This window comes from Amblyomma maculatum, chromosome 1 (assembly GCF_055883805.1).
Source record: "Amblyomma maculatum isolate TAMU_Amacu chromosome 1, ASM5588380v1, whole genome shotgun sequence".
Classification (NCBI taxonomy): domain Eukaryota; kingdom Metazoa; phylum Arthropoda; class Arachnida; order Ixodida; family Ixodidae; genus Amblyomma; species Amblyomma maculatum.
Window position 1 is genome coordinate 377,490,335 of NC_139344.1, and position 21,129 is coordinate 377,511,463.

The following is a 21,129-nucleotide window of genomic DNA, read 5'->3' on the forward strand; positions in this document are numbered from 1 at the left end:
CGGCAGTATTAGAATCAAAGCTGCTGCTTTATGTTTCTGTCATTGCAGCCCAATGAGAAACATTTCTGTTTTAAAATTTGTTTGAGGTTGTGGATCCTACCTACCGTCACTGCTCCGAGTCGTATTGTGTAACAGTGCATATGTAAATTCGAATATATCACGTGCTCCTGTCCTGTGACGTCACAACACCCCGGCGCCCAATCAGCCATGTCCCCGGCCATGTCCCCGGTTAACTGCCAGATCACATGCCAACTCGGCCACGTATTGCCTTGATTGGGCGAGTAGTTGACTTCGCGAGATCACGTGACATGACCGAGCGTTGTTTGGCCGGTCGGATGTGTGAAGTAATGAGACCCTGTGACACGTTCCTTTCGGCCAATGACAGATGGATGGAAGATTTTCTTGTTAACGTAACTTAAATGCTTTCGCATTAAAGATGAAAACGTTTAGGACATTTTGATGGTCCTTCATATCCCACCTTTGTAGGGAACTATCACAAATGCGGTAGAACCCATTGCAGTCACATGGCGGCATTCCTTGTTATCAGGACGTTTAATGTATGGAAACTAGAGCATGCAGTTGGTCGTACAGTAGACGATCACAAATGCATGGTGCACCACCTTGGAGTCTTGCAGCCACACTTTTTATAGGTCTGCATGCTAGGAAATTTCCGCGCAGAAGAGAGGCAGTATTTACATGTATGCTTTGAAACAATAACCACAAGTTTCTTTCGTCTAAACGAAGCACTTCTAGCGCCACAGTCTGTACATGGCGAACATGCTGACTAGCGAGGCAATGGCGGAGACCGCCATGTGAGATGAGCAGCGTCCGCCAGGAGAAGCAACGTTCCTGGACGAGAAGTCCTGCTGGCAGAAGACAAAGAGGAAGTCGATGGCCGTCGTGTTGTAGGCCGTGGTGGCTTCCGGTCGGCACGGAGAAGATGTGAGCGCCCGCACCAAGCACCGCGTGTGGCGTACCAGGTCACTGCAATCCCGCTGTGTGGCCCGGAAACGGAAGATCCGCTTCCACGCCGTCGCGAGGTCAAAGTTCGCCGTGCGGCAGTCGCCCGCACCGTCAGACACGGAGCCAATGCAATGGCCGTCGTAGAAGAGATCTGCACAGACACGCTCACGCATCAAGTGGATGAACTGTACCGCGTTTAAAGGGACACTAAAGGCACCCAAATATGCTATCAAAATCTAATAAATGGCATTTGGTTACACTGGCGCCGCATATTCGGCAGCAAAAAAATCGAATTATTGCTGAGATATTGCGATAAGAAGTTGAGGTTTTGTTTGTTCCCGCCGTCCGAATTCAAACTGTGTTCTCCTACTCGTCTGTAGATACTCAATTACTCCGGTATTGCAGGCCAGCTACCCAGCAACAAACAAACAAACAAACAAACAAACAAACAAACAAACAAACAAACAAACAAACAAACAAACAAACAAACAAACAAACAAACAAACAAACAAACAAACAAACAAACAAACAAACAAACAAACGTCTCCAACAAACAGGCACAGACATGTGCCTGTGCGAAGTTGGACAGACGTGGCCTTACTCTGCAGCATGGTTCTGTCGGTGGCGCAGAGTAACTGGAAGGAGGAGACCATGGCCTTGATGAGCCGTTCGAAGTACTCGCGTCGCACCCCGCCCAGGTCGGCGCAGTTCAGGTAGTGGAAGGCGTAGCACTCCAGCAACTCGCCAAAGCCGCTGCGCGAGACGCAAGCACCACGTGAGTGGATTTCGCGCCAACACCACAGTCAACAGAGAGCGCTTAACGACACTTGCTGCACGAAATGTAAAAAAAAAAAAAAAAAAAAAGAAAGAAAAAAAAATTATGAGGGTCGCTATATGCTGAAAGAGTTGAATTACACTCTTCTGCAGACGTAGTGCTCCTGCGATAGAGTAAAGAGGCTGTCTTAAATCTTTAATACAATGTGCTTGAATCCTGACGGTGTTCAGGTTTCACAGGTTTTCTGTAACTTTGCCTGTCACATTGACGCAAAAGTAGGCTCAGTATGCTTTGGCTGAATTCTTTTGCTTTGCTTTGAGTAACAAAACCATCAAAGCCGATAAAATATCATTGGGAAGATACCCAACCGCGGCTCCACGAGAAGAGGTATGATACGCCAATCGTCAAAACTTTTTTTTTCTTGCTGTAGTATGAGTCGACAACAAATGAGTCATGCTCGGCAGCGGCCAACTGCGCTATAATCACTGGTGCTATAACGTGGGGTACTATTGCCATCCATACTACGCAGTTCGCGAGCTTCCTTGGTGCTGCTAAAGAGACTTTCCTTCGACTGAGCTAGCTGCCTGTGGGACCTGTCTATCATTCATACGAAAGAAGCATCCTGGGAGACTCGCTTCTGGAGATAATCAGAATCGGGTCACTAGTACAGGTCCTGACTGGGGTGCCTAAACTGTATATTTACCTCTTCACAAGGCCCTGCCCTTCAGACCCCCCCCCCCCCCCCCCCCCCTCCCGCCTCCTTCTTTTGAGAAGGAATTCTGAATGTCCCATTGGCAGCGTAACAGGGGCTTGCCGAATAGAAGACGTTCGTCCTGGCCCTGCGTGACACCACCACCAGTAAATTAAGTGGCAATGCCGTCATGCATTGCCGCTCTACGTTGCTAGCAAGCGGCTCGACTCCAAGCAGGGAAGGCGAGTGGCGAGAAATGGCAACATAGAAGAAGGCCGAGCGATAAGCAGAGTGGCGCGAGCTGCTGCTTCTCGTCTGTCGGCGCAGGAGACAGACCGCGACGGGGCTTTCGTCATTCCTTTTTCACCCTCCTCTATTTTCACTTCTTTCTTGCTTTATTTTTTCCCTTTGAGCTCCGGCGACTGCGCGACTACGCCGGCTCCGGAACTTCTGATGCCGAGCGCATCTCACTTTACATCTCTCTCTCTCTCTCTCTCTCTCTCTCTCTCTCTCTCTCTCTCTCTCTCTCTCTCTCTCTCTCTCTCTCTCTCTCTCTCTCTCTCTCTCTCTATGTGTCACTGTCTTCGTGCGTGTCTGTATGGACGTCGTGTCATTCACACTCACTCCTAAGCATCTCATCCAACCGACGTTGCCTACGAACATTTTTTTGTCTCCTTTTTTTTTTTTGTGTGTGTGTGTTTGAATTGAAGGGAGCCGAGAGTGCGCCTCGTGTCGGACGGGTGACTGCGACGTGAAGAGAGTCGCGTCAACGAGGCGCCACCTTCGACGCGCAAGGGACAGACGTGTCTTTGCGGACAAATAAAAACAAGGAAAGAAAAATAAGCGCGCTGCCTCGGCAGCGAAGAGGGTGTAATTAGGATGCGCGGATATCTGACCGTGTAGAATGGACGAACGAGACCGAATCAGCATTTTCAATCTGTGTACATTTTCGAGGGTTTGCCAATGGGTGCTGCATGAGATCCGAGAGCTTTCAGGTATATTTCGGATATTCAAATTGACGGGAATATTTCGCGCAGTTCGAAAATTCGGGAGCATATTTAAAAGCATTAATTTCTATTTTCTCAATGCGAAGGCTTGGTGAAATGTACTGGCTGTGACAAAGCAATATGGCGATCTCATGCACGGTTCTATACAGGCATTAAATTTCTATACTGTTTATTTATATATTTATTTACTGTGGGGCGCCCACAGGTAGCCATGCGTGTTTTACAGTGGCCCACTGAGAGCAGTGAAAGCGAAAAGAATAATGATATAAATATAACAAGAAAATAACAAAAAAGCTATGAAAACGACGAAGACGATGACAATTAAAATGAATGATAGGAAAAGTATACAGTGAAAAGGCCTTAGTGTTCAGGTGAGCGCAGCAGGTATCGCTTGAAAAAAATTGTGATATATATCATACCACCATGGCGTAATGCCGTTATACATAAAATAACTTGCACAATGGTCCTTAATTTGAACGGTGACATGTCAAACACGCAGATGTGTTATACAGACCACCCTGGCATCCGAAGCTCGATAAGGTATGTTAAGTGCATGCAGTAAATATGCTCATGTATACACTTGAAGAGGGAGGCACGGTCCCTCGACTTGCCGTGTTTTCTCTAAGTAGGTTAGTACCAGAAAGCGTAGGGAGGCTCTACATATAGTCTCGGGGAAATATAAATGGAACGCACGACACATGTAATTCTTTGTAAATCATTTCTATACATTTTTGAGGGTTTGTGAAAATGTGTGACAGATCAAATCCTATGCAACTGAAGCATACTCAAGTCTCGGCAGGACAGCAAACATGGCTCATGGAACTACTTAGAACCCCACATACACAGGTCGCCATGCCACACGCTGCTCTTGACTTCCAGAATGTGAGGCTTAAAACACAGTTTTGCGTCTAAATGAACATCAAAGCCGCGAACAACTGGCATCTTAGTGATGGTCTTGTGAGAGAGCAGAAAATTTAGCTCAGTGGGACAGGCCTTGCGCGTAAGCGATATCATAACACTCTTATTTGCGTTCAAGCTCAACTGTTCTTGACGAACACCACCTGATCACAGAGTTCAGAACCTGTTAGATTAAGCTGCTGTCATCAGGAGAATGGACTGTGTGGCGTATCATTAGATAGTTACCATATTCTAAGAGTGAGGAAAGGCTTTGTAAAAGTAGCTGTGAAATATATTGAATAGCAGAGGCCCAAAGCAGGATCCCTCGAGGTGTCACATTATATGGATCAGAGTTCTGTTCACTGCTTACGCAGCTTTGTCCAACTTGCCGATAAAAAGCAAACTAACTACAGTAGGGTTTACAAATATCATTGTTTGGCAGTTTTTCAACAATTATGCAATGATCTACTTTGTGAATGGTCTTGCTGCAATAAAAATAATCAGCTTCAACATACCCGCGACAGAAGACTGCGGAACAATTTTAATTGAAAAATATGACAAAGGTAGTCTGAATGGAATTACCTCTTCGAAAGCCATGCTGATGTTTTACAGGGAAGCAAATTTTCACCTAGCAGTTTGTGAAATGTTCGCGCTTTTTCCACTCATAATTACTAGGTTGAGAGATTATAGTATCTTAAACACATGTTTGCTCGTGCAGAACACTTGGCGCTGTAGAGTTTATAAGATAAAATCATCGTCTTGGGGTTCTTGCACCTGGGACAATACGAAACATGACTACTTGTAGAGGCAATAACGATAAGTTAAAACTTAATCTGTCAAAGTGTCTAAAAAGCATAATTAGATGCTTTTCAGCATTTCCAACCTCTGCAGCACTGCATGAAGAGAAACACAGACAGAAAAAGTATGGGAGGCGATTAAGCTACACCTTCAAGATTAGAATGGGATAACGCTGTTGTATCCCGTTCGTATCGCCTACTCAAAACTACCATGCCGGCTTGTGGCAACGACGGTTTGACAAGCTTCGGTTTGTCTTGCTTACATATTCGGCTATGCATGCGCACAACACACACATCGAGCACAGCCCGATCTGAAGTTAGCACGTCCATATGTACTTTCGTTACCCATGGAAAACCAATCTGAAGGTCCAGGGTTTGAACCCCACACCAACCCAAACTAACTCAGCGTTACTTTCAGCCGAATTCCTTTACTTAGATCGTAGGACCCTCCCTGAGAATTTCGGCACAATGCGGTCTTCCTTTCATTTGGTGTTTTTCGCTCTTCGCTTCCATCGGGATTTCACGCTTACGGCCATCAAGGCCAGCGCCAACGACGACACCGGGGTTTCGCTATCGCATCAAAAATTAAAGCAGGATGTTTCACTCACGAACTAAAGAGGCTCCAGAGATTGCATTTGTAATCTTTTCTTTATTAAGAGTATGTTGTTATAAACATACATTTATACCGCGATCAGTACTGACTTCACAATTATCAATGCGATGTTGCCACAAACGTTGACGTCAGTTTTGCCATTTTGTTCATACATATATAAGCCATTAGGATGCATGAGCTCTAAGCAGCAGAATAACAAGAACTTCGATAGTACTCATTTTCGGTTCTGTTTTAGTAATGACAGTCCTTGTTTTTACACCTTTCTTTTTTGCTCATTGTATGTTCTTAAAGGCCACCTCTGATGTATTTATTTTAACGTAATAACATTAAATGTCTAATTACCCAGAAAATACAGCGTCGGGTTTTTGAGTAAAGAATCAAGGCCATGGCGCTGACAGGGGGTGTATCTGGCAGCTGGAGTAGCCGAGTACTGATTCTTCGTCGGTTTGTGCGACGTAATGAGACCACATGATATCAAAAAGTAGGTAAGAGCAGTCAACTCGGGTTGTCGATTTGAGGCTACGAAAGGGGAATAAGAATCAACCTTCCAGTGCTCGTGAATGCTTACTCAGGCTGTTGGTAAGGCAAGCTACTCATAGGCCACACGGGCAAGCTCATAGGCTTGGTTAAAGCGGGGCTTTATATATTGGGTGGTAGCCTAAGCTATCGAGGCATACCCGACAGGCGGATCTTAAGTGTCCTTTTAACTTTTTTTTTATTTAATGTAAGGAACCTTCATACAACTTCTGCGCTAGTTCTGGTCCCCCTTCGTTGCAAGAGATGGAATGTAATACAAAGCAATAACAATAAAACACAAATACACGCTTAGTACTTGGCCATAAACAAGCTTAACCACATACCCCACTTTTATCAGTTGAATAGAACCCATCGTGGAGCAGGGGTTTTCGTCAGTGCCTTCCAATTTACCCCGATCCTCAGAAACTACAATCAAGTTCTGCGATTTTTCCTGAACTTATAATTTTGGCCGATTTTCCGCGGTCGCAGCGATTACAGGACCACGTATATGTGTAAAAAGATAACCTTAATTTTGCTGTTCATGACAGTTATACGCCCTTTACATCGGCTTCATGCTTGGACCGAGAGGCGGAACGAGCAATTTAAGAGAAAGGAGCAAGCTTACTCGCACATGGTGGCTAGATCTCCAGGCTCCACCAGCACTCTGCCTCTGGATCCGAACGCCCTGTTGAGCAGGAAGGCCTCCACCAGAGGAAAGTCGCGCTCCAGGAAGATGTTGAAGCACACGTCGTAATCTTGCAGGCCCGGCAGGCAGCATCGCACGCTGGGCAATAAACCTGCATTGCGTCGGTCGTTAGTCTCGTAGACAAACGAAAATAGACTAATCGCCACAAAATGCTACGAGTTATGGGGGACGAAAATTGCTCTCATCCCCTTTCCTCCTCACCACAACTACCCTCTCACCCTTGAAATTCATCACGGACAGCAAACACGGACGCCATATTCATAGGACAAGGACAAATGCCTGTGAAGGTAGCGCGTAGAAAGAGAGTAATGGAGTTCGGGTTAATCCATTCCTGACGACCTGCACGTGCTGGCCAGCATTTACTGTGCCGCCGGAGCGAGGTATGCAGGTGTTTCTCCTGACGGGCCTGTACCAGGGGTCAGCAACGACAGGTAGCGAGTGACAGACAGATAGTGGGTAATAAATATAAATATAAAATTTGCCGATAATTAATGGCATAAAATAAAGTTGTCTGTGAAACAGTGAGGCTACATTGAACTCTGCCTCAGTGAGCGCAGAAAGACACCCCAATGAAATTTAATATAGCAGTGTAGAGAGGCTGAAATGCAGCACAGAGCGTTCTAGGTAACATTGCTTTTCATATTGCAAGGCGGAAATATGCTGTGTTAGTAAGAAAACGCCTTTTCACCGATTATGGTATAGTCATATTTTAATAGAGACCTATGGCCTTGCGGTTCCTCTCAGCGTGGATAGAATTTTTTTTTTTTCATTATAGGAACTAATAAAATCGTTCAGGTTAGTTAGTTATATGAGGTTTTATGGCGCAAGGGCAACTATGGCTATATTGCGTCAAGCACAGGGTTAGATGATTTGTCATGTGAAGAGCTTAAGAGTTACGGTTCTAGATTCGATGTAAAACATTTACTTACTTAAGAAGTGTACAAACTAGAGAGAAATTGACGAATGCTTGTTCTCCTAAAAGCAATGCAAGATGAAATGGAATATGTTCATTATAAAATACAGTAAAATATTTTTTCCTGAGATTCTGAAGTTGCATGCATGACATTAAAATGTGATTGAGTGTGAGCTCATTTCCGCACAATTCACGCACTGGTTTGCCTTTATTTGTCAAGAGAAAATTATGAGTGATGTGTGTATGTCCTATGCGTAGACGACAAAATAACCTCAATAAAACGTTCCTGATGTCGGCACGATTCCCATTCCCCTAAAAAGGGCTTTACAAAGTGTAGCTTGTTCTTTTTTTCATTTTCCCGATCAGCTTGCCATCTAGCTCTTTGTTTCCTGTGCAACAACTTTATGCAATCCCTGTGTGGTATGTTATCAGTTTTATTTCTCTGGATCTTGCTTGAGCAGCACATGCGTCTGCTCTCTAATTACCCTTAAACCCAACATGACTGGGAACCCAGCGGAATGTTTTATTATGTTTTTTGGACGCTATATGTACTATGGTGCGTACTATGTTGCCAATAAGTGGGTCAACTTCATTTTCAGAGTTTAGTGCAGTGAGGACACTTAAAGAGTCCGTGTAAACGATGCTATATTTAATGTTTTCATTTCTTATTTTTTTCACAGCAGTACAAACAGCATAGCATTCTGCAGTGAAAACTGATGTATAAAAAGGTAGCCTTGTTATTGTTTCTGTTTCATCGTGTACTACTGCACTTCCAACACAGTTTCTTGTTTTTGAACCACCTGCGTAAAATGCAATGTGACTCGTATATTTTTCTTTTAGTGCCAGGAATTCCTGCAATATGTGTTCATGTGGAGTGTGCATTTTTTGAAACTGTGTCAGCGCGAGGTCAACAACTGCGGGGAGAGTGGAACACGGAAGGAGCGGTTCGTGTCTTGGTGCAATACATTCAGTTTCATTCAATACGTCCAGCTCTCGGTATTTTCCTTCGAAGAGCAAGAGTAAAGGCTTAATTGCTTGAGGCTTGTTGTTGAAGAGAATTCGGGAAGGGCATTTTATGACAATAGAGTAACAGAGATGTTTAGGCATAGAACGGATTTTGAGGACGTGTGTACAAGTTAGTGCAGTTCTTCGATCTTTTAAAGCAGGCTCATAATTTCCACATAGAGGCTAGCTATTGGAGAGGTTCTATAAGCACCGGATGATAAACAGCAGTAAGCTGGAGCTCAAATTAAGCTAAATAAAGTTAAGTCAGCAGTAACAAAGTCAACGAAAACTAGCATCTAAGTGAAAATTAGTTGTGCTGCACCGTGTGGCAGATGCATAAAATGTTTTTCCAAGCCACCAGGAACGAGTAAACGTCTGGCATACATCAGCTTGACTGCAGAGCTTTTGTGACCACGATGACCTGAATTGATAATTATCCATTTTTCTGCTAAATGTGCACTCAAACACTGGCTCCATAAAAGCTGTTTTGGAGCGGCATCTGTGCGGATATGAGCAGATTGGTGCTCAGACGCTCAAAAGTGGCGTGCATGAGTGTACTGATACTGATTGTTAAGTGTTTATTTCCCACAAGCAGCGCCATCTGGAGTGGTTGTGAATTCGATAAGCTTCTTAACAGCGCTAGGTCAATCGTCTTGACAGCGATGACGGATTTACATGGCTATTCCATATTTACTAACCGTTAAAAAAATGCAGATAATCGAATACAGTATTAAATGGCATGAGGAACAAAGGAAACTCGAACTAGAGACGATCAAACTGGGATAATTTCGGTAGAAGGTGGACAGCAATAAATTATGCTGTCAAGTGTCTTGAGTCAGATCATCATCATCATCATCATCATCATCATCATCATCATCATCATCATCATCATCATCATCATCATCATCATCATCATCATCATCTACCGGGCTGTACACATTGCAGGGTGAAGGCCTCTCCCATATTACTCTAATTAACCTGGTCCTGCAGTGCTAGCTGCATCCACTTGACCCCTACGGACTTTTTAACCTCACCCGCCCACGTAACTTTCTGCCGCTCCCTGCTACGCTTTCCTTCCCTTGAAATCTGATTTATTACCCTTAGCGATCGTCAGTTATCATCTCTTATCACTACATGCTCTACCCCTACCAATTTCTTCTTCTTAAGTAAGCTATATACGCGCAATGTCCGCCGTGAGGAAATGTGGACTATTTTCCTCCTGCTTTCTTATCAGTTGCATTTCAATGATTTGAAGGTTACTAACTTTCCAATGATCGACGATAAAAGGGAAAAATAATACTTTCCTATGCTCTGCTTGGTTTCAGTGGCCGCTGCAATCCTTCATATGTATTTTGTAAGATAGCCTGGCCCGTGTATGCACGATGTAAGGTAAGACCTTTCTACACTGTTGCCTTCCTCTGTCTTGATCACTACGCACTGTATCTCAAGGGTCTTTAAAACATGAACTTCATTTGGCAAATAATGTTTTTTCTTTTCTTGCTAACGAGCTCAGTTTACAGACTTTTCACACTTAGAGAGACGTTGCCGTAAGCGTGGGAGAATCTGCGGCAAAGGTGCATGCCCAATAAGAATGGTGGCTGCTGCTTTTGCGCGTGATGTTGATGCCCCCCCCCCCCCCCCCCCCCTTTTCAATAAAGTCTGAAAGTTTTAGCTTTCAAAATTCTGTATAATAAAGAGCTGGACCAGTTGGTACATATTCGTAGACAATGAAACCAGTGGAAGGATGCAGACGCAGATAGGTACAGTCTTGAAGACATTTTTGTTGCTGTGTTGGTTTTCGTGGCGCATAAATAACGCAGGCCTTCAAGATGGGTTCAAGATGCGCAGCCATGTTGGATGGTTACCAAGGGTGCTGCATTTCAGAGGTGTGTGTACCGAACGAAACGAAAACACACGCAACAAAAACTAATTTGCGCCGATAGCGAAGTTATCGCTCCCCGCGTAATGCGTGCCTTCTTCCTTTGCATGCTTTCGGAAGATTACAACGCCTCATCACGATACACGCGGCGGAAGCTAGGCGCTCATGTCGGCTAATAACGTTCGTAGGGGCGTTCGTCGCGTACTGCTTCCTCTTCCGGTCGCGCTGGAAGCGATGAGTGAGTGCTGCGCGCACATCCGCTTTGCTTTTCCAGTCGCTATCAGCAGCTGGCCCTGCCGTAATTGACTCCGTAACTGCAGCTCACATTCATGATTGTCGAGCGCTCACGCTTTCAAGCAGTGAGGAGTAACAACGCAAGCCGAGTGATCCTGGCAGTGATTATTGCTAGTGAAAATTGTTTACCAAAACATGCAGTCCTGAAACATCTCGTAGCCCTCTACTACGTAGAAGTAATTCAGTAAGCTTTTATTAAATAACTTAATGAAGCGTTAAAATCTAAAAATTTCCCGACCTTGTTTAATATTTCTGTTTTCTTATGAATATGTTTCCCATAATTAAAATAATTGGTTCAGAGGAAGCGAAAGGCGCAGTATCTGTCACAATTGTTGCTGTGGGCACCTGAACCGCGCCATAATTTGTTATCGTTTTCGGAAAGCCAAAACCCATTGGTTTGGCTTTTTCTGATCTCTAACATTTTGTATCGTTTCTGCCTGTTTGTATTCATATTCTTTCATAAAAAATGTCTATAAAGCGGAGTTGTTATCTGTGTATGCGGCAATGTAATATGGCATGTACACATGTGCAGCGTATGTGATGAGCTAATAATATTGTTACTGGAGTCTATCAGAGCCTAAGTCGCTTTGGGACGTTAAACCCGATAATGAAAGCCAGTTTTGTTACTGACATTCTGTACCCTTTCGAGAAACGTGTTTTTCGCCATAATATGTATATTTAGATTGACTATCACTGCCGTTGAAACTACCTTTGTAGGGGGCTGGGAACTTTGCCAGACTCGTCGTGCTTTTAGTCCCAGTCTCATCTCGCTGCGACGAGAAAAATAAATAAATAAATAAATAAATAAATAAATAAATAAATAAATAAATCAGTCAGTCAGTCAATCAATAAATAAAAACGTACGCGATCGGGATTATTGGTGATCCAAGGAACCTATTGGACATCCAATGGCACAGGCGATGCAGAAGAAAGTACTGAGACAGCTGTGTTCATTGCGTACGTGTTATTTACTTGAAATATGATTGGCCATTGTTCAGACTTTGTTTTCCAACTACTGCTAACTTTTCTGGCTACTGCTTTGTGTTCTGCGTGTTGTGTTTTATAGCTGTTTCATTAAATTGTATACAGCGTCATCTTTCTTGCTTTATCCTAAAAGGAATATAGCCGGCGCAGCTGTTACGCACCAACCTCTCCTCGAATGCCCGTGTATATAAATAACAAATTACTCAAACGAAGTTTTATGCGTAGCTGTGTGAGCAATGGGAGTACGATCCTTGAAGCGGCAAAGGGGCTGTAGAGGAGGGAATTTGTGAATTTGTGAATTTGATATAGAGCCTCATGGCTGTATTTCCTGAGTTCGATGCTCTTTGAATGCGAAAGAGTAGCAGAATGAACTCTGATGCAAATCAAGGCATTAAAAAAAAAAGTTAAAGACAGTTCACACTCCCATAAGGCTGCTGCTGAGCGGAAGTCTGACAATAGCAAGTTATATACAGTAATCTCGGCCTATAAAGAACTAATTCGAGAGAAATGGGTTACAACGGTAATGTTGCATGCATATATTCATATCCATAGTTATGGCGAAAATAAAACAAATATTGCCTTCTTGTTCATTTTCATAACGCTAATAGCTGACGCTCTTTTTCTCTTATGCACCTCTTTCGATGATTTGAGTTGGAGGTGGTATTGCAATATTTGCTTAGCAGCTGAATGTCCCTTTATCGTTCGGTATGTTTTCATAATAGTTTCGCAAGAGTGATGCTGGGAGCTAGATGCAAACCAAGAGCATGCATCCACCTCGTCAGATTTATGCTGAATTGCTATTGGTTGGCTGAGATGCTGTAGCGCAGGGCATATTTTCAGCTACCTGGGGTTCCTCAATGAGCACCATGTCAGCGCACGTTAAAGATCCCCAGGTGGTCGAAATTTCCGGAGTCCTCCACTACGGCGTCTCTCATAACCTCAGTCGCTTTGGGACGTTAAACCCCACAAACCAAACCAAGTATCCATCATTTATTGACCCTAAAAGACCCCTGGAAGGGGGCATGACATAATTGACGGGAGGGGGAAGGGGGGGGGGGGATCGGAATAATGCAAATGGTCATTATTATGTAATAAATATCAGCTACAGAGCGTGTTTGCATTTTATGCCCATCAAAATGTGGTCACCGAGGCCGGAAGTCGTTGAATTCCTTTCCTGTTCTGCGGTGGTAAAGCTCGACTGCATAAACAACCACAGTTTTCTGCCAGCTGTTTATATTACTCTCAGTGGATCGGATTTCTCGTGCGCTTACAGCACATCTCCCTGGCACACGCACCTTTAGAAAAAAAAAAAAGAATTCTACACACTGAAGTGAGGAATCAAGGTTCTGAAGCGCACAATTTGTCTTGCGTATTTCGTGACCAATGACACAATACCATTTTCTCCGAGGATGTTGTGGCCCGCTGTTTTGTGCAGCAGGAAAAAAAAAAAAAGTCAGCGATTAATGTTCTTCAGACTTAATAGCTGGCTGTGTCTAGTCCCTTCTTATCTCGCCCTCAAACAGGTTCTTTTAGCCTTGTTATGTAAGACCAACTTGAGCAACAGACAGCGTTTTGGCGTTTTCAAATTTGAAACCCTCTCGTCGCTTTAATCGGAGCGCTATTATTATTGTCCTTGTGGTGCGAAAAAGCAGGCGACCGGTAATATTTTAGGTATTCAGGTCACTGTTGAAAATTAAATTTACTGCTGATCCCTTCAGCGTCTGCACTTCCCTTCTTACGATGGAGAGCAAAGTTACAACAGCCAATTGAGAAGTTGGTAGCTGTGTGTAAACACGTAGGGCGTTGGATTTTGTTAAATACCGGTTAATTTGAACCAGTTCTCAAGTAACTATTTTTAAAGCGTTTGATATTTCATAGCAGAATGTTCAACATATCGCTCTGATGTCCTAACTTCGCAAGTGGTGTTTAGTCTTATAACAGTTAAATGGAACAGCTAATACCGACGAAAAGAGATGCCCGGCGTACGAAGAAGTGGAAGTCATTTGAGATCATTGCCTGCGCACCATGGTGATCTATCTATATGAGATGGTTGACTGAGCAGCGGCTTTTTACCACCGTCCTTCGCCGATTCCGAAAATTCGAGACCCTCCTTATTGAGGCGTTTCAACTTCCGCCGCCCGGCAGCGGCTCCAACTATTGAGGCGTTTCAACTTCCGCCGCCCGGCAGCGGCTCCAACTCTCTGAGCGGTTGGGCTGCGTCGTTATCTGCTGCGTTGGGTCTTTTTCCGCCCGCTACCGCAAGCAGAGTGAGGGCCCGGGGGCGCGTCTTGAGAACCCGTGCCAAGAAGGCAGCTCTCCAGAATAACGAATACCTCCGCGCGGACGCAGCAGCACCAGCAGCCATGACGTCGCCGCCGGCAGCTGCCGAGAAACCGTAGCGGGCGCGCATTCTTATTGCGTCGCTTCCACGGAGACTGCGCGGGTGGGTAGGAGCGGACGGGGAGCGGCGCGGTTTGTGGGAGGCCTCTGCGCAGTTCTTCTTCATGCGCGCACTCAGCGCGCGCGTCTGCGGTGACGCGTACGAGTGTCAGTGGTGTATCGGTGTCACGGAGTCTCGCCTCCAAAGGCAGCTACGGCAGCGGCAAATTTGCGTTGCGATCGTTTGGTGTGATTGGAAGGCTGACGGAGTTTCGAAGTCAGATTTTGGTGTGAGGTTGAAGACAGGTGGAGAAACGCTTGCTGGAGCTTAGCGAGCTCGACGTTTCGCATCTCCGGCTAAATGATTAATCAATCCTCCCGGCTGCAGCTAATTGGTAGCGAAGGGTTAACTCTAGTCGACATTCATCAGAGCTCATCAATATTTAGAATACAGGAACAGAGCAACAAGGGCCGTACATGAAAAACCTGCTGCCACCCGAATACTTAGTGACTTAGTAACGCTGGTGTCGATGCTACGAAACAAAGGAGGACAAACCATGTACCGAGTGAACTAGTACGCGGGATGTATCGATGCCTATTGCAGCAGGGCTTTCAAGGGTTTTCCAATGGGTGCTCGATTTCCCTCGAGTAAAATCTTTGAAGAATGGGTCTTCGACTTCCCCTAGTGTGGACCAAAGAGACTTGTGCCACGGTGCTCTTTGGCTGAAGTTGCTATTGAATCATTATATTTATCGTTTCGCCCCGCCGGGGTGGTGCAGTGGTAAGACGCCCGACTACTGTGCCGGAGTTCCCGGGATCGAATCCCGACCACGGCGGCTGCGTTTCGATGGAGGCGAAACGAAGAGGCGTCCGTGTGCTGTGCAATGTCAGCGCACGTTAAAGATCCCCAGGTGGTCGAAATTTCCGGAGTCCTCCACTACGGCGTCTCTCATAGCCTGAGTTGCTTTGGGACGTTAAACCCCACAAACCAAACCAAACCATATTTATCGTTTCGTACTAAATCATGGAAAAGAAAATCGCTTATTGGCCAGCAAGTCGTAAGGACACCTATGCGAAATACTTTGTCGCGGCGCGTTATTTTCTTCCGGGCACTCATCAGCCCCTTACTACATTAGAGAGTAAAATCATCGACGCAGAGAGAAATGAGTGTTTATAGCATAATCGCTGATGCGCCGTTGTTTGACGCTCTTAAAACTTTGGTTACGGCTAGTAAGTTTTTTTTCTTTCATTCTCAATTTCTCGCTTAAGTTAAGAAGTCATTTCCAAGAATAAATTTAGTTTATTTATTCTAAGTATACGCAGTAAACCTGTACAATCGCGAAAATCGTAGACACATTTAAACACGGCACGGAACGCTGTTGTCACGAACATTTAATGTAATGTGCACCCTATATAATATCTATGTAATACCCTATTCAAGAGGGCTTTCGGAATAAATAAATAAATAAATAAATAAATAAATAAATAAATAAATAAATAAATAAATAAATAAATAAATAAATAAATAAATAAATAAATAAATAAATAAATAAATAAAAAATAAATAAATAAATAAATAAATAAATAAATAAATAAATAAATTTCTTCCTGGAGGATAGGACAACCTTGCGCGCTGTCGGCATCACCCATTGTAACATGTAAGCAAACCGTACATTATTAGAATGGATGGAAGCAAGGCTGTAAATACGCCTGAAATCACCCCATTTATTGTTCAAGAGAGACGTAATTGAGTGTCCGATTTCAACGTGCTGCGTTGATGGACAGATGTGACGACAGTTCTGCAAAATTCTGGGATAGTTTTCTTAAACTGCGATTAGAGTGAAAAAGAAATGAAAAATCATGCCTCGATGTTTTCTGCGACCGCTTAATTATGGATAAGTGCAGCCGTTTTCTTTAAGACCTCAGCTAACCATAAGCATATCAATAATATTACTCATTAAAATCAACTCCCGAATTCAAAGGAAACTTAAGCACAAAAGAGGGCGGCAGTAAGTCATTTGGGAAGATGAGATTAGTTTGAGTCCTTTGGTTGGTATAAAATGGCTCCTGCTGATGATGAAAGCTTACACGAAATAAATAAATAAACAAAAATAAGTAATTTTCATCTAAGTTGCTAATAGCACTCCGAAACTGTACTAAGTGGACATGAAGTGACCCTCAATGACGCAGCGAGCACCTGCGTAAAATGTGTCCCTGCTTGTGTCGTGTACAAACAAGCCTGAGTCGCGTGTCTCAACGCGCATATGTCACAAACGGTGCCGACGGGTCGGTGCTACTCGGATGGCACACACGCTTTTCGACTCGAGTGATTCCTGGAAGGAAGAAGGCTGCTATGAATCGCGTACGCGATCACTATCCGGCACCTTAGGTGTCGAAGCCCGATGATCGGGCTACGAAAGAAAAACAACAGAACGGCATGCGGTGAACGGATGTTCAAGTGGAAGTCTTCAAGGTCGCCGTATAAGGCGCGCATTGTATCCGCTACGAACAAAGGCTTTTTTTTTTAATGTGTATATAAGTGGACTTTGATTACGCATAAGAACTCAGGCGGCTTGGGTTCCAGCAGTGACTTTTGAAGCATGTATATTTTATTGGAGACATGAATGGTAATGTTCGTATGCCGGAGTTTCACCCACTTTCGCGTCCGCACAGCTATACTTCAGGTGAAAGTATCCCAAATCCAAGCTCACAACAACCTGGGATTAAGGGTGTTGGTATCAGGGGTTTTTCGCATTCACCATTAAGCTCACATGGCTAGCAGTAAATTGAACGCTGTACACATGACCACTGGCACACATGACCATGGCAAAAGGATAGGCGCCCTAATGTCTCTGAATTTGCTTTCCAAACCTGCCTAGGGACGTACCAAGGACATCAGGTTTCAAATGCTACCTGGAACTTTGAAGATCACGGATATATAACAAAGGCAAAGATGAAGAAATGAAAGAACAGTAAACAAAGACAGTCTCGATTGTGCACTGGTGCGGAACACTATTATCCACTCCCTTTTCCTTACTTTTGCAGAATCTTTGTTCAGTCATCAATTCCTATTCCTTCTCGCTGTGATGAAAGCAATTTGCAAACTAATGTAGGTCAACACATTAAGCCAGGTCAACTGATACAATGCATACTGCAACGGGCAGAGCACTCAATACAAACCACGACTTTGTGGTCATTACAAGGCGATATCAAAGCTCGCCGAGCTCGTAGAAGAAGTATCAGATCAGAAAAACAAAACAAAACAAGATATGATAATATGACAGGGAACAATGCTCCTTAGTTTTTGTTTTCTGATTCGAAATATATGCGGTTTTTAGAGAACATGACCGGGAACCCAATAAAAGGGTGAATAATGTGGTATGGAGGACTTGCACTTTGTTGGCGAATTGTGTATGCAAAAATAAATAAATAAAGAAAGAAAGTGTGGTAACGAGGTACTCCTATACGCAAATAGAACGCTGGGCCATAGACATAAGGTTATCATGGGATTGGAAACGAACGGTTGTAGCTGAATATTGTTCCAAGTTATGCAGTGCGTTTGTCTATAACAAAAGGCTCAGTTATATTCCCTCCGCAGCTGCTCCAACCCCCCCCCCCCCCCCCCCCCCCTCTTCTGCCTCCTACAATTTTCCAATTGGTGATTTCGTTGGAAACGTTGTTTTCCCCGACCAAACATACACCAGCTCAGCTGAGGCTTTGGAGAAAAGATTATAATTGTGTTTCGTGTAGTTTTGTGCCTTCATTATGTACGTTGTTTTCATTTCCGACCCTGTTACAGCCCATAAGGGCTTGAAGTATTTTAAAATAAATAAATAAATAAAAAATAAAAGTTTGATTCCGATTAGAACTCCAAACGGAAGCTGAAAAGAAAGGAGACCAAGGAACAACAAGACCTCAAGCGCTATCGCCTGTTCCGAGCTCACAGACAAACTCTGTCTCACCGAGATTTAACCGAGCGTCTTCACCAACTTGCCTAGAGTCTCGTCTAATATTTATCTTCTTGTGAAACGTTTGTGTGCTAATGGGATTGGTCAAGGTCCACGGTCAAGTCCGTGGCCCCCGAATACATTTTCGCCATGTACGCGTACTCCACGTGGCAACGCCCGTGTGTCATTCATCTATCGATCTGGGTCGTTCCCCGAAGGAAAGTTCGGTGTCCCGGTCGACATCCAAAGAGCGAGTGAACGCCCCTAACGAGGCGGGCACAATGCCAAGGTTTACGGCCGAGTACACATTGATCTGTTTTTCGCAAAAACGCTTGAATGTGTTACACATGGCCATGCTCATACGTGTAAGCAAGCATTGCGAGGTCAATGGCTTCTCAAGTTGTAGAAAGCTGACGAAAACATTACCAAATACTCAAAGTACGGTAACTGCGCGGTCACTGCCTTTTTCGCAGTAATGTTTATAGCGATGGGTCAGGTGCTCCTCACTCAGCACGCAGCAGTTGCTTGAGGTCGTAATATAGTATACAGAGCGACGAAAGAGACGAATGTTCACTTTTCTTTTTCTTTTTTACATTGAAAGTGAAGATACAATACTGCCAAGTGTCAATCATTGGGAGAAGGGTACGGAATTCGCCGCCATTCGAACAAAAAGACAAAGAAGACAAAAGCAAGACAACTTGTACAGTACAAAAACAAAATTCACTCTAAATTGAAGTTTTACGTACAGTTCTGGCATTTCCGGAAACTTCATGAAAGGTAACTTCGTTAATACGTTTTTTTAGAAGGTTACTGAGCGAGGTTAGCAAAATAGCCGCCCGCAAGCACAAAATCAATAATGAAACTAATTATCTTTTCTGACACTTTTATAATTACTCAATCGCTGTCACTTATTAACTGCGTGACAATGCAGTTCTAGGGAACAGACAAACGGTTTTGGGCGAGGTAGTGAAATGAATTACTTTGATAAATTTTAGACACTGCTGTCATCTCGGCTATTTGAATAAATGTCTGCCGCTTTAAACAACTCTTTTGTAAAATAAGACCATGCCAATAATGAATACAGTAAATAGCTGTGAACGAACGCTTTGATGTGACAGCAGCCACTGAGGAAATAGATCCTTTCCATTCCGAATTTACGGCCTACCGATTATAAAACAAACCGCAACACATGCTAGCAAATTTTATTTTTCAGTAACAAAGTTCACCACTGGTGGTATATTTGGCCATAGCAAAGTTTCCAGACGGTCCAAAAAAATATATTAAAGAAATAAAACGAATGGCGTTTGTTTCAGTTGTGGCCTCCTTCGTAAAAAAAAGAAGAAAAGGCACACCTTTTGAGTTGTCATACAGGCCGCTCTCATGCGAAACTTCTGATGGTAGTGATAAAACAGAAAGCAGGAGATGATCCCTATCTTCGCAGCAGAGTTGTTTCCACGTGCCAGACATGAAAACATGTAGTGAAAAGGAACAAAAAGAACACCAGAAACAAAACACTTCAGAGACCTCATTTTGTCGGAAACCCTGTGACGCTTTATAATCCTTTCGGATGCGTCGCATTGCTCAGCGGCTCGCACGTGTCTTGAAAGCCGCCTCGTTGTGCGGCGCTCGCTCGCTGACGGTGACTTACCGCACAGCAGCGACGCTGTCAGGAGAAGCCCAACTGCGGGCGAAGTAGCGCTGAGGGGCAGCACTCTCCATTGTGGCCGGCTTGTCATTTCATGTTACACGAGTCGTCCCCTGATGACCACGGTGGATCAGCTCGCAGTGGACCATTCACGACTCCGAACCGACGTCGATGGCCATGCCTGGTCGCCGCCTGGCCACCGCGGCAACGTGCCCCTGTGTACTACGTCGACGGTCGATCGAAAGTAGCGTATGACGCCGACGCCGGGATTGCCCCATAGCGAACGTCTGGCTCGCCCCCTTACCCCGCCAGAGATGGGCGAGCGCGGTGGGTGATGGGAACGTGCTTGGGCGGAAGAGGAAAGAGATGAAAGAGTGAGGAGAAGCGCGCGTCATCGTGGTGCTGGAAAGAGGGTGGACGTTGAGGGGAAGCCGAAGGCAATGGTGAAGGTCGACGCGCCAGGGTGGTAGTAGGGGAAGGTGCTTGAAAGAAGGAGTGGAAGTTTCCGGTTCTCGCGTGCCTACGGCGGTTCGGTGGCGGGAAAATCGAATTTAGAAGCGATTTTTTCTTTTTTTTTTCATTGCTGGGGCGCACGCAACAATGATTGAGTGAAGTGAGGGAGCATGACAACGATAACGATGCTGAGTCAGCGAGAAAACAAATGCTAAAAGAACTCGGCAAATCCTCTAGCGACCTTCGTTGATTAAGTGTCGCTTTCGGGCTAGTTTTCGGTTATGTGAAAGTAAGAACTTTTAAGCTCGCTTCACGTCCCCCTCCGTTTATATTCCTGCACTACTTATGAAAACTATTAGTTTCTGCAACGCGTAGCCTGGCGAGGGCAAAGCATGGAGGAACAAATGGGACAAAAAGGCGCTGAACTGTAACTTTGAATAGAAAAAAAGTTGCATTTCAGCTCTTTCTAGTCCTACTTGTTCCTCCGTGCTTTGTCCTCGCCCCTGCTAAGCGCTGCAAAAACCAATGGAAAACCAACTAGCATGATAGCTTGTCTTCTTATGAAAACTAGTTTCAGGAGGGTACCGTTCGACGATAGAAGAGTCACTGTGCACACAATAAAAAAAGAAATGCGGGCTTCAATATGAGTAAACAACTCTATATGT

At 44.4% G+C, this 21,129-nt stretch overlaps 1 protein-coding gene across 1 annotated transcript; it reads right to left on the reverse strand.

Annotated features, from left to right (window-relative positions):
* Positions 1–533: 533 nt before the first annotated feature.
* On the reverse strand, positions 534–20,325 carry LOC146208323 (uncharacterized). The gene is made up of 4 exons (XM_084592780.1): positions 20,015–20,325; positions 6,885–7,056; positions 1,565–1,716; positions 534–1,114 (listed from the first exon to the last, which is right to left on the reverse strand). The coding sequence occupies exons 1-4, from the start codon at positions 20,100–20,102 to the stop codon at positions 750–752; spliced, it is 777 nt and encodes a 258-aa protein (XP_084448906.1). The 5' UTR covers positions 20,103–20,325; the 3' UTR covers positions 534–749.
* Between the last annotated feature and the right edge of the window lie 804 nt (positions 20,326–21,129).